General features: G+C 39.7%; 1 protein-coding gene and 1 non-coding gene across 3 annotated transcripts in view; one reads left to right on the top strand and one right to left on the bottom strand.

Moving 5' to 3' along the window:
* Nucleotides 1-1431: 1431 nt before the first annotated feature.
* Cdca2 (cell division cycle associated 2) overlaps nucleotides 1432-16943 on the bottom strand; it is a 38572-nt gene continuing 23060 nt past the window's right edge. For both annotated transcript variants that reach the window (XM_013117214.3, XM_021230203.2), the window contains exons 14-15: nucleotides 5833-6004; nucleotides 1432-3441 (exon numbers count right to left, since the gene is read on the bottom strand). In XM_013117214.3, the coding sequence (XP_012972668.2) occupies nucleotides 2294-3441; nucleotides 5833-6004 (1320 nt within the window). In that variant the 3' untranslated portion in view covers nucleotides 1432-2293. The remainder of the gene's footprint in view (nucleotides 3442-5832; nucleotides 6005-16943) is intronic.
* LOC121137891 lies at nucleotides 12970-13072 on the top strand. The gene has a single exon (XR_005875158.1). It is a non-coding gene; the product is annotated as a U6 spliceosomal RNA (small nuclear RNA).

Here is a 16943-nt window from a genome sequence, read left to right as displayed (position 1 = left end):
TACGGATATCCAGATATGTCCTTCCACACAAGGCTTAAAGACTAAAGGGGCTGTTCTCAGTGAGACCGACAGTCATGGTACTTTGTGGAACAGAGGCTGCAGAATGGCATGTATATATGCCATTGGCAAACAACTACACTTGCGTGGGTATAGGAGGTCTGTCTGGAAGATGCATGCCATTTGAGTTTCTGTATACAGAAAGCTGTTTATACTTCTTTTACATTATGTGTTCTCTGTTTTCTTCACAAGCACTCTTGAATTCCTAATAAAAAATGAGTGAAATATCAGGAAGTTCAGGCAACAGTAGTTACAAGCAGTCCTGGCCTTCCTGTTTGCACACACAAGGAAAACTGCAGGAACCACACTGCCATCTTCTGGAAGAAATGAGAATCTGCAAGGACAGAAGCAATGAAGACAGGAGACATTCTGAGGGAAGCACCCAGGGTTAGTTACCTCCAGAAAAAAAGATGAAGGTGGGCAGGGGAAAATAACTTTCAGCTTACCATTAATGAAAAGACATGGGGGAGAGGGTGGGGACAGAAAGTATGATCAAATATAGAAATTAACTTTTCACTAAGCATCTGATACAGGTAAGACGTGGTAGATAAAAGAATGTTATGGTTGGGGTCACCACATGAGGAACTGTATTAAAGGGTCACAGCAGTAGGAAGGTTGAGAACCATTGGTCTAAGGAATGTCTGTAAACATCAACCAAGCAATTATAATGAAACATTTCAGAATGAACGTATTTGCAGAGTGGATCACAGATCTGATGTCAGTACTGAAAAATGAGAACACATTTACATTAGACAAACCGAGTCATAATCAGTCAGTACTTTGAGAGCTCAGACAGTGTGTAAACTATTACTAGTGAGACACAGCTGAGTAGACACTGCCATAAAATAGGGAGGCAAATAACAAGTCAATAGCTTTTGAGCTTCATCCCAAACAAGGGCAAATACTAAAATTGTTTTTAAAACCCAATGAGTTCTAACATGTTAAGTTTGTGTGTTTGGGACCCTGCCCCCCTTTTAAAAATCACCCAAGAAGTTTCCAAACGAGTTAATTCTTTATCATTTTGGTATGTGTTTAGTGGTACTGACTTGGTGACTGCATACACAGGAGAGAAAAGTCCATAAATGATTTACATGTAGAGATAAAAGAAAGTTTTGGACAATTCACCCTTGAGCAGAAGAAAATTGGGGATCACTTTGCCTGTTAATGTAAAATCCATCAGTCCTTCTCAGCAGGGGATCCAGACCTGGTGGTGCCAAGGCGGTAACAAATAGCTCCACCTCCGAGGGGGAAATGGGCCGCCCAGCAGGAGCTTTCTTCCCTGGTGTGTTATTTATAGGGAGCTCTATTTGTTAACATGTTTCTGCTATCAGGCTGAAGGAGAGCTAGTGATTTAAAGGATTTCTGGGACCATTGTTTAATGATAAGATGATTTATTACATTTACAGATTCCAGATATACGCAGGCAGACAGTTTAGATTTTTAAATTTTTGTCACCAAGACTAGGGAGTTGCAAAAGCTAAGCTCAGAGGGGACAGGCAAGTGACAGTATGGATATAAGGAAACAAAAAGTTTCAAAGGCTGAAAGATGCCGTTAAAAGAAATCAGTGACCTACACCATGCTTGCTTTCTTTTCATTGGTAAACAAATTTTCTAGAACATATTCAAGTTTCTATTTTTCAAAAATAAATTTAATAGGAACAATTATTAAATTCTGAATTACCTATGACTGATTTGAACCATCTAGAAGAATGATTGCATAGTCATTTCTAATTACATATTCATTTGTAACAATGGATCTATAGAGTTCAGTCACTGAAAGTTTTCAACGCAGGGCCTCACTTTCATTTAACTACCAAAGGAAAACTTTGGTTTGAGACAGACAACCAAGTTATCCAAGCAAAGAAAAGAGAAAGTTACTTTAAAGGATGTTTTCCAGAACAGTCTAAGCCTTCAGTGGCAAATGTGACTTACCAGGAATAAAAATGAAGAAACACATTGTTGGGTCTAGAAACGAACATTTTAGCAAAAGACCAATAAACATTTAGCATTTGGAGGGAGAAGATACACAATCATTTTTTTTTTTTTGGATGATGGAGAAATCCACTCATTTCTACTTAAAGTCATCACAACTCAAATGTTTTTTATTAGAAACTTGCAACGCACTGAAGCTGAATAGAGATGGAAGTAGGCGAGAGGAAGCTGGGGTCCCTCCTAACACGTCACTCCAGGCGGAAGAGTCAGCTCCTTCCTCGGTTGCTCTCCTGTGTCCAGCCCCTCACTGCAGTTGAAAGCTCTCATCCTTCTTGACAGAGGGCTTCCTCTTCAAGTGTGCTGCCTCAGTGGTACTCTCAGCATTTGGGAGTGTAGACGCACAGCTCTTCCTCCTTTTCCCAGGTAGTCTGGAAGAACCAACACCCTGGCACCCACTGACTGGGATGGATGGCAGCGGACCTGGAGTTTGTCCCGAGGATCCAGTCTCTTCTTTGGAGGACATGCTTTCAAAGGCACAAATCGTCATTCTCCTTTTGACTTTCCGGGACGTGGGCGGAGTGGGAGGCAGCATCCACACAAGCCCTGTGTTATCCAAGTCTCCCTGGAGCCTTGTGCTGCGTCTCACTTTGGCTTTAGTACTTGTTCTCTGAAAGCTTTGCTCTATGGCTACAGATAAATCTTCACACAGCTGGGGATTTCCTAAGCTAAGTTCTGCAGAGCTTCCCCCACTGTTGGAAGACGCAGAGCTCCTGTTTGGTTCCACGTCTGAACTCTGACCCTCACAGCAATGCACTGAGAGTCTCCTCTGTTTCCTATCTCTGCCACTCAGGAGGTTGCCGCTTTCCGCACATTTTCTTCCCACGGTCTCACTGTGGCTTGTGGATTCTTTCAGATTTTCAACTGGACCATCTGAACGATCGTGCTCTCTGTCCAAGTCAGAGGTGACAGGGTCGCACTGCAGAGTCCCCTCTGGAGCCGGGCATGCACTCTCTTCCTCACACTTTACATTCATATTCTCTGAAACCGTAAGAACCTCACAAGAATTTTCTGTATTTTCATCAGTCTTGGAAAATTCCTGGCAACAAGGGCTACACAGAGGCTTTGGAATATCTGACACAATGTGCCCTTGGGTCACAGAAGCACAAGGCTCGGAACTGCTTCCAGTCTCGGTCTCAGTTTTTGGTTCCTTTGCACTTTGATGCATACTTTTGGCTCTGGAGTTATCTGCTCCGCCTGTGTCCCTGGTCTTGGCATCTGGCTCTCCTTCAGAAGCAGCAGTCGCCAGCAACACGCACAATTCAGACACACGAGACTGATCAAAAGCTGGATCCCACTCAGGCAAATCTTCCTCCGGGGGCAAGAGTCTTTTTCTTTTCGCGGGAATTTCAAGAGAAATCACTTCTTCCTGTTCGTCACTTACGTTGAAATCATCTACGGCATATAAACACACTTAAATTCAATTACAAGAGAACAGCACATTGCCTATTAAATAAGCAGTCTTTGACTCATAAATGTGTTCCAAGTAATACTGTCTCTTAAGCTTTCAGACTTACACAACCCACAATCAACACACTGTTCTTCTTCTCATCCGTCATTCTCCGTCCCTCTCACTGCCCCCGTCACAGGTTAAGAAAACAAGTGTTCAACGCATGAATTAATAAAGCACACAAGTTCAGACTATGAAAATGAGACTGCTGTCTTAGTTTCCTTTTCTTTAATGCACTTCCCACACTACAAGGTCCAATAGTGTGAAATAGTTCCTGAAAAAACAGACAGTACCACACTTCTAAAATTCTTCACTCAGTGTCTTCTTGAAACAAGGTGATAAAAATGAGAATTCTGGGGTACATGAAGACATAGCAACTGAAGTATACAGCTGTCATGGTTTCTAAGAATGCCCATAAAATATATATAAAAACAGATATAAAATATAATGTATAAAAAGTAGACAGAGCCATGGAACCCAGTTTCAAAGTCCAGCCAGCCCTGCCCCCTTCTTTCTGACTAAGCTTCGTCCTCTGGACAAGAACATCACACATAGCTCTGTGTATGTTTGCAGTACTTCACAGGTGAGAAAGCAACTAGTCAGGTTTGAGACTGAGAAGGGACATGCCCTAGAGCAGGGGTTCTCAACCTTCCTCATGCTGCGGTCCTTTAAACAGTTCCTCATGCTGTATGACCCTCAACCATAAAATTACATTTATTGCTACTCCATAACTGTAATTTTGCTACTGTTATGAATTGTGATATAAGTATCTGCACTTCCTGATGGCCTTAGCTGACCCCTGTGAAAGGGTTGTTCAGCCCCCAAGGGGGTTTTGCCTCACAGGTTGAGAACCACTGTCCTACAGAAATTCAGTTCTTATGATTCTAAATCAATGCTATTAGATTCTATCTCTACTATCTAAGATGATGCTTTTAGTTGGTCATTCAAGTGAATATAAAAGATGTTTTAAATTAAATAAAAGCTGAAAGATACATATAAAATATAGCTGAGCCTAAAGTTAAAAAAATCAATGTTTCAATCTGAAAAAATGCATTCATGACTAGAGTAGGTAAATAGTATATAAAGTTAGAGATTCATAGAAATCATGATTTACAATGACTATATTAACTAGGTTCTTTCATAACTTTAAAATTAGTACTGATATATTTTTTACAGCATACTGAAAGAAAGAGGTGCTGGGGAGAGAAAGTTAGAGAGATGAAAAGAAACTAAATTGTCTTAAGCCCTCTTTTCGTGTGACAACAGCAATTACAGATTCATTAGTATTTCCCTGCAATGAAGGCAGTAATGTTTTAATAGATAAGCAGAATCAAGGCCAGATTAAAAGGAGGTAGAAATGGCAGACTTCCCATTCCACAGCACCCCACATGAAAGGGCAGGAGCAAAGGACAGGAGCCAGGAATGAGTTATTCTGAGTACTTGTTAAACTCCTGTTCTATCCTCAAGTTGAGATGCCCGTAGAAGCCAGAGTCTACAGTGACGCATATATTCATCTTGAATACATTGTAGGGGCTGGAGAGATGGCTCAGTGCTTAAGAATACTGGCTACTCTCGCAGAGGGTGTGGGTTTGGTTTCTAACACCCCACAGTAACTCACAACCACCTGTAACTCCAAGTTCTGGGGATCTGATGCCTTCTTCTGGCCACAGCAGGCACCAGGCATATATATGGTACACATACACACATGCAAGAAAAACACCCATACACATAAAATGAATAATCTTATGATAAGTTAACTTGGTCTGTTTGTAAAAGTAACTTTCAAAGTAATCATGCTCAACTTATGAACATTTCTAGGTTATAACTGTAAGGAAATGACATGAAGCAAGTTTTTTCTGTTTTCCTATTATTGTTATTAACTTTTTTCCTTCAGTTTTTTTGAGACAGGGTTTCTCTGTGTAGCCCTGGCTGTCCAGGAACTCTCTGTAGACCAGGCTGGCCTTGAACTCATGTAGATCCACCTGCCTCTGTCTCTTGAGTGCTGGGATTAAAGGCATGTACCACTACCGTCCAGCATTATTATTAACTTCTAAGATGTATATATTACCTTGCCCACTTTCTGTGATAATTCATACAACCAAACATATTTTGTCATAACAAAATGCAGCAGAGAATAGATGAACGGAAACAATCTCCCCCAAAGTTACATGCAAATTTTGTGTTTGAATTTTTCTGATAAAAATGATGAGAGTTTCATCAGATCACAGACTACAACTTCCTTTGCTGATAATGGATTCAGTCTTTTTCATGAAAGTGAATGGGAAGAGGGAAGAGAAAAAGTACAGTAGTAACTGAGAGGGGCTGAGAAGCATCACCTGAACACAGCCTCTGTGTGCAGTCAGCCAGAGGCGTCATTTCAGATACTTCAGGCAGCTCAGGGATAGGGCTCAGGAGCGGCTTCTTGGATGCGATGTCTCTTTCCCCATATAAACTTTTCTCAACACTCTTCTTCCCCCTTCTTCTCTTTTTTCTGTAACGTTTCAAAACCTGAAAAGATATGTATTCAGATACTATAACTAAGAATGATATAGGCACAAGTTCAATCCTGGCCCTTTCAAATCTAAGATATTTCTAACTAGCATTTATACAGTAAATCTTTTAAAGTTTTCTTAATAGAAAAACTTAAAATCAGTCATTCCATTTTTAAAAATTGAGTTCAAATGACAGCAAGGTAACTTACATAAAGTCGGATAAAACATGAATCCAAACTCAAAGTAAAATGGCAGATTAGATGGTAAAGAGTTGGACAGAGGGAGGGAGAGGGACTGGGATTGACATGTGAAGCAAGCTATTTAAAATTAAAATAATAAAAAAAAGAGTTGGACAGAGCTAATTAATGAGATTATTTGTAACTAGGCATGATAAACCAAGATTAATCAATTAATTAAGAGCCATGGCTACTCTTCTGAGTCCATGAGTTCAATTCCCAGCACCTAACAAGGTGGCTCACAACTGTAACTGTAGTCCCAGGGGACCCGATGGCACCAGGCACACAGAGGCAAAACACATACATAATAATAAAATAAAATAAAAAGGCTAATCTAGCATGAATCATCAACTGAAGTGCTATGGAAGGCTGAACTAGGTTTGTGTTCATAAGCCTAGCTGAAGAGACAACAGGTGCCTAGATAACATTGAAAAGTAACAAATCTGGATGAACTTATGTAAACAATAAATAAGTTAATCATGACTAAAATAAAGAGGTCACGGTCACACAGGCTTGCGACAGAGCTCAGAGAATGAGTACTTGCCTAGCATGCAAGGTTTGAGTTCTAATACTATAAAAGAGGAGGCCACAATAAGATAGCTGACTTATAAAATGTGAATACCCACAAACTTAAAAAAAATGATTTAATAACGTATGGAATGTAGGATTACATTTAATTCTGAATGCCCTACCAGCACCAAGAAATGGTTTTGTTTAAAAAAATCTTCCATATGGAAAAAAAACTTTTAAGGAAATTACAACATTATACTGAAATACAAGAAAGACTTTTACTAACAAAAGGAATAAAAGCTATTCTCAGACTTCCAACATAAAACAAGTTTTTGACAATTAATACTTCCAGAAAGTGAATCCAGTGAGGCATTCATGGAGATAAACCAGTTGATCACACGTATGTTGTGAGAACTAAAGTAAACGGGAAGTGGCCGTTAAGGGCTCCTAGTTTAAGAGCACACAGTCACCACCCGCAGACACCATGTCAGACTTGAGGCACACAGGAGAGGACTCTGCTGCTGACAGGCTTTCCAGACAGAACGTACAGAAAGCACAATGTTCCCCTCTAATCTTGGGGCAACTATTCTGGTGGTGCAGTAAAGGAAATGGTATTTGTAGGTACTCAACACAGACCATAGATGGCAGCTGGCATCTGCAACCCTGGCATTCATGCAGGAATAGTAGCTAATATGGCCCTTGTATAATACAGTCACTGCAGGAAAAGCAGTGTTTCCTATAGGCTAAGGCAGGCAAACACACCTGTGAGCTTATACTCAAGGAACAACCTACAACAATTAGGTGAAACTAATTGTGTAAAGGAGTGAATGAGAGTCAAGAATTGTGTTCCTCAAGATATCTATGGATAACTTGTAAAAACAAAACCAAAAACAACATTCCAAGCAAAAATAATTTTAGAAAGCTACAAGATGAATATTCCCCTTGGTGATATGCAATATATATCTACATATAATTTGGTGAAAAATTCTCAGCATAAATAATCTCTATGCACACAGGAAAGTACTGGGTTCTTTTCCATTAAACATTTTTTATGGAACATCTGCTGACATTTCATGGACTAGATGAGGGAATGCTGGCTTGGTCAATGGATGGAAAAGCCAAGAGAAAAGAAATATTTTAAGGTGGGGTTCACAGATGTGCTTCAGAAGAGAAACATTTGGCCTGTGGGTTCAAATCCTATCACTTAACTGCCAAGTAAAGTCAACTGAATACCCCATTGTTGTCCTGTCCTCTGCAGAATGGGAGTCAAGGTAGGACATCTTACGTAGGCTATGGTTAAGTTATCAAGACAATGTGCCCAAAACCTGCACAAACTCAAGCCAGCAAAAATCCCAGCATGACAGCGAGAAAGCGGCTAAGTCCTACCCTTGGCCAGGAAGCTATTTGTAAATGGTAGGTGGTAAGGGAAGGAAAAAAAAAAAACAGTTTTCTTCAAGGGACAGTGAGTACTGGGTATGTTAACCACATGGCAGGCTTCATGCAGATGGACAACACCAATCAGATGCCATGTTTTTTTTTTTTTTACTGGCTTTTTTCTTTTCTTCCTTTTTTAAGTGAGAGAAAAAACATGCAGTTGCCTGGGTAGAGAGGAGAGGTTCTGGAAGGAGTTGGGTGGTGATGGTGGTGAAGGTATAGGAAAGACTATGATAAAAACACACTGTATGAAATTCTCTAAGAACAAATGATAAAAGGAGCTCAAAGTGAAGACATGGCTTGACCAATGCCCACATTAGAACAGCCAGCACCTAGCTATTGATAATCTTCCAAATTTCTTCCTGTTACTTTGAGTGAGGAAGAATACCACAAGGCAACTTTAAATTGTTAAATATAAGTATCTATGGTTTACAATGTTTTGATAATGTATATGCCCTGGAATGGCTCCATCAAACTAATTAGCATACCTATGACCTTCCATACTTTAAAAACATGAACATCAAAGAAAATGAACTGTGTAGAGCTTATCTAAAATCCACGAAATGTGAATGTGCTGGATAGTTTTATACCAACTTGACACAAGCTAAAAACATCTGAAAGGAGGGAAACTCAGTTAAGAAAATACTCTAGCCGGGCAGTGGCGGCGCACGCCTTTAATCCCAGCACTCGGGAGGCAGAGGCAGGCGGATCTCTGTGAGTTTGAGGCCGGGCTGGACCGACAGTCTCCAAAAAAAAAAAAAAAAAAAAAACAAAACAACAACAACAAAAAAACAATACAGAGAAACCCTGTCTCGTAAAAAAAAGAAAATAGTAAGAGCAAAGTCTGGAAGGCATTTTCTTAATTAGTGATGGATCGGGGAGGGCCAATGTTGGTACTAGGTTCTGTAAGAAAACAGGCAGAGCCATGATCAAGCTAGTAGACAGCACCCCTCCATGGCCTCTGCATCAGTTCTGGCCTCCAAGTTCCTGTACTGACTTCCTTCAATGATGAGCAGTGATATGGAAGTGTAAGCGAAATAAAAACAAACCCTTATCTCCCCAATTTGCCCTTAAGTTATGTTGTTTCATCACAGTAACAGAAACCCTAACTAAGACATGTGAATAAGGACTAACATTCTGTTTTAAGGTCATGAGCTAATATACCAGAAAAATGATAAGAGATCTGCCCTAACAGGGCATCTAAGCACTGATTACCCATAAGGAGATCTGACTAGTAAAGACTAAAAACTGGCCAAAACCTGGAATTTACTTGAATATTTAAAAACAAAACAACTATAAAAGCCTTCCTTATAGCAAAGTAACCAAAGACATAAGGAATCCCATGGGGAGCCATGTAATCTGGAAATGGTAAGGTTGGCTCAGATATAGCTCTAAGTTTCTCTTACTCTATGAGGTTTTATTTTTGGGGTGCTGGTGAGGGATCTTTAAAAAAAACCCACTTATTTGGTGAGTACTTCTCATGGAATTATCTGAAGTCTGGCTTTGGGTGGATTTCTGGGTCTACTAATAAAATGGACCCTGAAGCCTGTTTAGACTAAGTTTTGACAAACATTAACAGGTACCATCTGTGTAACAAACTAAAACTGGACATATTATGTGCTACTTTGACATATGCATACATCTTATGGTGATTAAACCAAGCTAATCAACAGATCTGTCCCATACTTTCTTTTGTTGAGAATAGTTAAGCTGTAGTCAGGGACTTCCAAGTGCACTCTTCACTGTGGTTTACTCTAGAAAGTATCAATTCTTTTCAGACAGGGCCTCAATACAGTCTAGATTGGCCTGGAACTACTAGTGGCAATCTTCCTGCCTCAGCCTACATGCTGGGATTAGAAGTATGTGCCACTATGCTTGGTAAACCGTACTCTTTAACAAGTCCCCAGTCTGCAATAATCTGCAGCTGTCACCAACCATTATCTGACTCATTGCTTCTGAGTCAGATATTGTAACTGTTTCTGTGTCTGGCTAATTTCATTCAGGACAACATCCCACAGGCATGAAACATGCTGTTGCAAATGACAGTAGTTCATGTTTGTGACCAAATAGTTTAGCAGTGTCTAAATATATCTTCTTTCTTATCCATCCTTCCATGTACACTTAGGTTAAGCTTATGATGGCCATTATGAATAACATACAAATGGAAGTAGAGCTTCTCTTTGACAGGCTGACTTCGCATCTCAATACCCAGTAGTGGGATTTCTGGGTCACACATATAGTGTCTTCCACTATGGCTACCTTCCATTAGATTCTCAACAGAACCTACTATCTATCTATAACACTCAGCCCAAAAGGTGTAATGTGGCATCTCATCTGTTTTGAGTCCCTTTTCCCTGACAACTAGTACTGCTGGGACCACTTGATAGATCATGAAAAATATTATCCAGGTTCTTTGCTCATTTTTAAAGTTGGGCTAATTTCTTGTTCTTGGATTCCTTATTTTGTCATATGTAGTCTGAACATATTTTTTCCTACTCTACAATGCTCATATCCTGCTGAATGTTTCTTCTGATGTCCCTCCAATTTATTTAATAATTTTACCAGCTCAGATGATCACTTCTTATGAGCTGAACCAACTCATCAACAATTTACCTGAAATGGAGCTCAGGCTTTCTTCTCCACACAGTGAAGTGGTATGACAGCACACTTTCAGACAAAGCACTGTTACAAATTTGCATGGTACCACCTACCCCACGCTTGTGTTTCAGTGTTCTGCAATGACTGGCTATCAGATGCTCTTTAATAAGACCCTGGTTCACTTTCTATACGTTACTGCAAATTTGAGAATCCAGGTCTCTGACAGTAGGTATGGCAGTGGGATCAGAGATACTTGTTCTTCCTTATTTTCAACAAAAGGGCTAGAAAATTCTTTTAAGTGGAAAATGACAATGAACTCATACCAATACCCCCCCTTCAAACTTAGTCTTAAATAACTGATCTACAATCTTCTGTCTCATAGTGAAGACTTAATTCTTAATGACAATAAAAATTATTTATATTTTAAACTAAGTTCTTCTATCAATGAGTGTCTTACACTGCTTCTTTGAAGTTATATTTGGTCTTTAAGTATATTGTAACATATTCTAATTTGCAGGTTTAAAAGCTTTTTAAGGAGGTTAAGCTACAAACTCAATATAGTAAAATTGTTTCATTTTCACCTCAATTTTAAAGAATTCTCTTGATTTGTAGTCATATAAAACATGCATGGGGCTAAAGAGATGGCTCAGCCATTAAAGGTTAGGCTCATAACCAAAAATATAAAACATTTGCAAGGTTGTAAGTCATAACTAAAAAATAGCATGCATTTTCCTATTCCAGTTACCAGTGTCTATAGGACAATAAGCTCAACTTTTTTCTTCTAAATTAGCGTGTGTGTGTCTGCACGCATGTGTGTACATATGCCATGACATGTATATGGAGATTAGCAGACATCTTTGAGGGGATTAGTTTTTACCTTTCACCGGGTAGATCAAGTGGATCAAACTCAGGTCCTAGGGCTTGGTGATAAATGCCTTTACCCACTAAGCTCTGTTGACATCCCTGGATAATCTGCTTTTAACTTTTTTTTTAACCCCTCACCCCCAGGTAGGGTTTCTATGTGTGCTGGCACTAAAGGCATGCACCACCACTTCCTGGCAACTGCTTTTTTTTTCTTTAAAAAATAAATAAATAAAAGGAATTAAATATATATGTTCTTCTTTTCTTAGATAATGGTAGTCCAACTGTTAGCATCAACTTACCAAAGTCATCTCAGGCTTGGTAGGCTAACTCTATTTCACAATTCTGAATGCTTGAAGTTCAAGATCAATGTGCTGACTGGTTTATCTTAACTCCCTGCTTTGCAAATGGCCTCGCCCTGTGTCATTACATGTCCATTCCTTTGTGCACAAGCACCCCTGATTCTATATCCAAATTTTTACGTCTCATAGATTTGATTAGAGCCCATCCCAATGACCTCATTTTAACTTCATCTCTTTAAGAACATTTCAAATGCTACTTGCAAATGTGACTTAGTGAGAGACAAGCAATAATTGTTGCTTATATACACTGTTTATAAGTTACTTTCTTGCTAAGTATATTCTGGCACCACTCCATAGCAGCATATGGAAGCGTTCTTCACTATTTTCTACAGCTTTTAATGCTTACTCGGTGGACAGTCTACTTTAACAATCAAGTCTATTATCTGATGCCACTGGGTTTATGTTTAACCTTCTGCTTTACAGTGATATGATAAATAACTTGGGACACATACCTTTTTGTATTTTTGTCAGTGGACCTTTGAGTCATTCCCAAAATCAAAAATGCTAAGTTGAAGGGTAAATGAATATTAGATTCAGCCAGACCCTCCCAAATTCACTTCTGCAAACATCTGAATCACTCAAAAGAAGTCTGAGTGCATCTTTTTGTCCCACTAGCAATGTATACTTCCAACTCCTACATCTTTGCTAACTCCTGGTCCAGGGGGGCTTGTGATGATCAAATGGTCCCTGAAAGTGAGTTTGAGCATCTTTGCACACCAGAGATAGTTTTAATTTCTGAGAAATTTGATGCTACTTGGATTGTTTCTTTAAAAGCAAAGTCCACTCTTCTTATTATCTATGTTCTTTAGTTTCACACTGCCCCGCCTTTCAATGTAGCAGACATGATGGTGGGAATGAGATATCTCCTATAAGTTTCAGACATTTGAATACTTGTTGATGGCTGTTTAGGAGGGTTAGGCTTGGCCTATACAGAGGACATGCGTCATTGGGGCAGGTTTTAAAGTTAAAGACATAGGTGCTCGCTTCAGCAGCGTATACAATAAAACTGGCACCATACAGAGAAGATTAGTATGGCCCCTGCACAAGGATGACACGCAAATTCATGAAGTGTTTCATACTTTTTTATGGCAGACTCTGGAGACTCCCCCCCACAAGGAGGGCCTCACCCTCCCTGGGGAATGATGTGGGGATTGGGTGGGGGGCTGGGGGAGAGACAAGGGAGGAGGGGTGGGAGAGGAAGCTGGGATTGGCATGTGAAGCATGCATGTTTCTAAGACATAATTCATTTTAATGAAAATTAAAAAAAAAATTAAAGACATAGACCATTTGGAGATAGTTCTCTTTACTTCCTGCTTACAGATGGTGATGTGAACTCTTGGCCTCTGCTTCAACTGCCTGCCACCATGCCTTCATTCCATGATGTATCTTAAATGCCAACCCTCTGAAACCTTAAGACCAACTACACTTTTTCTTAGTTACCCTGGTCTTAGTGTTTTATCATTGCAACTGAAAAGTAACAAAAACACCGAGCATTTCTAGGCTCTGTTAGCTTGAAAAGCACTTTCTTCAATTTTGAGAAATATTATATTTTCAATTTCTTCTATTAAAAATTTTCCCTTTCTTTTTGAGCTCCAGTGAAGTTTCTTGGATTGGTTAACTAACTCCCCTATGATACTTTTTAGAAATTCCTTTATTCTCCAGTCTAACTACTGCTATATATTACATATGTGCACATATGGGGGAGTGATGTGATGAAAATGGATTTGATATTTTTCTTTAAATATAAGCAAACAATGAGTTAATACAATAGTAAACAACCCCAGATCGGCTTTTCCTCAATCAATAATGAAGAGCGAACAATTAAACAAGCACAAAGGCATACTTTATTTCCCACAACCTGCCATCCAGCATTGCATAGATGGATGGTCAGGCCTCAACAACTACGAGGTCGTTCTCCCTATCACTTTTCTGCTGTTGCTCTTTTAAAAGATTACAATACAGACAGTCATCAAATCCTCTGAAATGTACCATGATGGGTTTGAGACATGAGCTTCTGGTCATTTGATGAGAGACAGTACTATGAACACCTGTATCAGAAGATGCCACTGTGCCTAACTGGTGTCAGAATTATCAAAGCAGAAGCCATGAATCCTCTTCTTTAATGCCTCCCTTAGTGATTCTTTGCTGCACTCCTTTATATATGGTCTTTTACTGATATTTTTCTTCTTTGATTGCTTTTTAAAAAATTAATGATATGATGCCACAGTCACTAGAATATCCCTAAAACAAGGCTCAAATGTGAATGAAGAAGGAACATGATGAGTGAATAAAGACAGTAAAATGTCATTGTAACCTACTCTGCAGGTCTCTGTGGGGACATCTGGAATTCCACAGGTGTCACTGATTGAGAAAAATTGTCAGGGACTTAAGCACCACTTACATCTCCAGGTTCAACAGTTTCTGGACAATTACTGTCAATGTTGGCTCATTTTCATCCCACTCAGCCTGGTAATACATGCCAGGCCCCTTATTGGAACCCCGGTAAGGCTTTTTGTGGAAGGTTGCCACTGAGTTTACCACAGTGGTCTGCAGGTTAGTCACTCGGAGTGAGCTTCTCCTGTTTCAGTGGCCTGCAATGCTCATAAACCAGATAGATGCAGTAGCACAGTCCAAGTCCTTAAAATAAAAAATTGTCTCTACTGATGTCACTGGCTGTGGTGGTTATGTATGAAAATGGCGGACACAGGCATATAGAAAGTGACACTATTTGGAAGGATTAGGTCATATGGGCTTGTTGAAGAAAGAATGGCAGTGGGGGTGGGTTTTGAGGTTTCAAAAGCTCAAGGCAGATCCAGTGTCTTGCTCTTCCTGCTGCTTGCTGAGCCAGATGTAGATCTCTCAGCTACCCTGCAGCACCATGTTTGCCTGCATGCTGCCAAGCTCCCTGTTATGATGATAACTAAATATCTTGAAACTCTAAAAGGCCCCAATCAATGCTTTCTTTTGTAAGACTTGCCTTGGTTATGTCTCTTTACAGCAATACAGCATTGATGGTCCTTCCTCTTGACTATGAGGACACATTGCCTTTCCCAGTAGTTGGGAAAATGCCTGCTGGGAACATCCAGGTGTATCAGGACCAGGTTGCAGCATTTCCTTGAGCTGAAATCATCCCATGCAACAGTGGAGAGGCTGTTCTGACTCTAGGGAATGTCACCCACCTGATCCACCTCTGCTCTGGTATAGGTGACCTACAGTGAGCATTTCTACTTCTTACAGGTTCAAGGGCAGATCACTTGTGGAGATCAATGGCTCAGCAGGACGTGTACCCAGCTGGCAGAGCCTTGAGAAGTCAGATGAAGACTCAGAAAGAACCTCTTAATTTTCCAATTATTTTTCTGTTCCCCTTTTATAGAATCCCCTTCTTAATTTCTTAAGTCCATAGTCGACTTCTCTGAGATCAAGTCTTTGCTTTGTTTGTAACTTACTAGTATTTTAACTTGTCTCTTTAACAATATTGGTTCTACTCAATGATCTGATTCTTAATTAAGAACAGACTAGATTGATATGAGTTTCCTGTGTGCTCTAGCTCGGTTAGTTTCCTTACTGTATGGAAAATTTCCTTGGGAACTTCCTGTAGGGTCAGGGGTGGGTCACGGCAAGGCAGTGCAATACAAGAGTATCTCAGTTGTTAGGCTTTGTGTTAGGGCAAGAGTTGGCTGTTAAGACTGTGGGAATTTACAGATGCCAGAATGGGGCTTTAACCTAGATGACAACATCTGGTCTGAACATCAGGGCGGGAAAGAAGGATAGCATGCCAACTGGTGCAGACTGTTCCATATATAAAACTTCAATTAATCTTTTTTTTCAGTACTACTTCTCACGCTTCCCATCCATTGTACCTGCCAATTCTGGGCCAGCGTCTCTTGGGATTCCCACAAGCAGGCTGGTTCCCAGATCCCTCTAGTTTCTTCCCTAGCACATTCTGAACTGTAAATCTTTCCACCTCTTCTATCCGTCAACATGTTCCCATCTGCCTTGTCTTCTAGAAATTCATTGAAGGCTGTCATCTGTTGCTTAACACCCCTTCTCATTGCTATTCTACCTCTATTGCTTAAATTATATCAATTAATACAGCAGGGTCCTGGAAGGGATTAGAGCAATCTAATGTTTAGTCTTCCTGAATTGTCTGGCCACTGATTTGCTAGGAAGAAATATATGAATTACTTTACAAATATGAATTATTTGTAACTGTGTTTTTTAAAGCTATAGATAAAAAAATGGTATGTATACCATTGACTGAACACAAATACACTTTTAAAATAAGGTAATTTTTCACCATTTCCCTAAGTCTAAAAAAGAAAATAAGCAGGACAATTGTTACTTCTGAATTTGATGACTCAGGTGTATCTGTGCCTATCAAGAAAAAAAGTCTTTTTTTGAGTCATAGACTAAGAAAAAAATCATAGATGTTTTGTGTAGGTTTCCTGAGGAGAGACACTAATTTGGAAATGTTGGCTTGTAACAGGTGACTTTAGAAGGTGTGTCCAGTAGGCAGCTGGACTGAGGTTTATGAATCAAGAAGACATGGTTTTAAATCCTTGTCATTAATAAACATACTGCATATGAAGCCATCACAAAGCACATGATTTACAAGGTTTGAGAGCAGAATTCTAGGGAATGCATATAAGACAGTGTAGAAGAAAAATCAGCTTTTTTTGTTTGTTTTGATTTTGGGACGGGGTTCCTGTGTAGCTCTGGTGGTTCTGGAACTTTTACTGTAGACCAAGTTGGCCTTGAATTCTAAGATCTGCCTGTCTCTGTCCCTAAGTGCTGAGATTAAAGGCATGGGCCACCACTGCCTGTTGAAAATCAACTTTTAATAGATATTGCAAGTGAGTGTTCTATTAGGTCAAATACTGCTAAGATGTCTATTGAGAACAGCACTATAAAGTTTACGCTGATCTTAGTAACTAAATGACCATATTTAGTGGAA

This window comes from Mesocricetus auratus, unplaced genomic scaffold (genome assembly GCF_017639785.1).
Source record: "Mesocricetus auratus isolate SY011 unplaced genomic scaffold, BCM_Maur_2.0 Super-Scaffold_100707, whole genome shotgun sequence".
In the NCBI taxonomy this organism is placed as follows: Eukaryota; Metazoa; Chordata; class Mammalia; order Rodentia; family Cricetidae; genus Mesocricetus; species Mesocricetus auratus.
The sequence above is the reverse complement of the archived record's forward strand: the minus strand, read 5'-3'. Positions and strand labels throughout refer to the sequence as shown.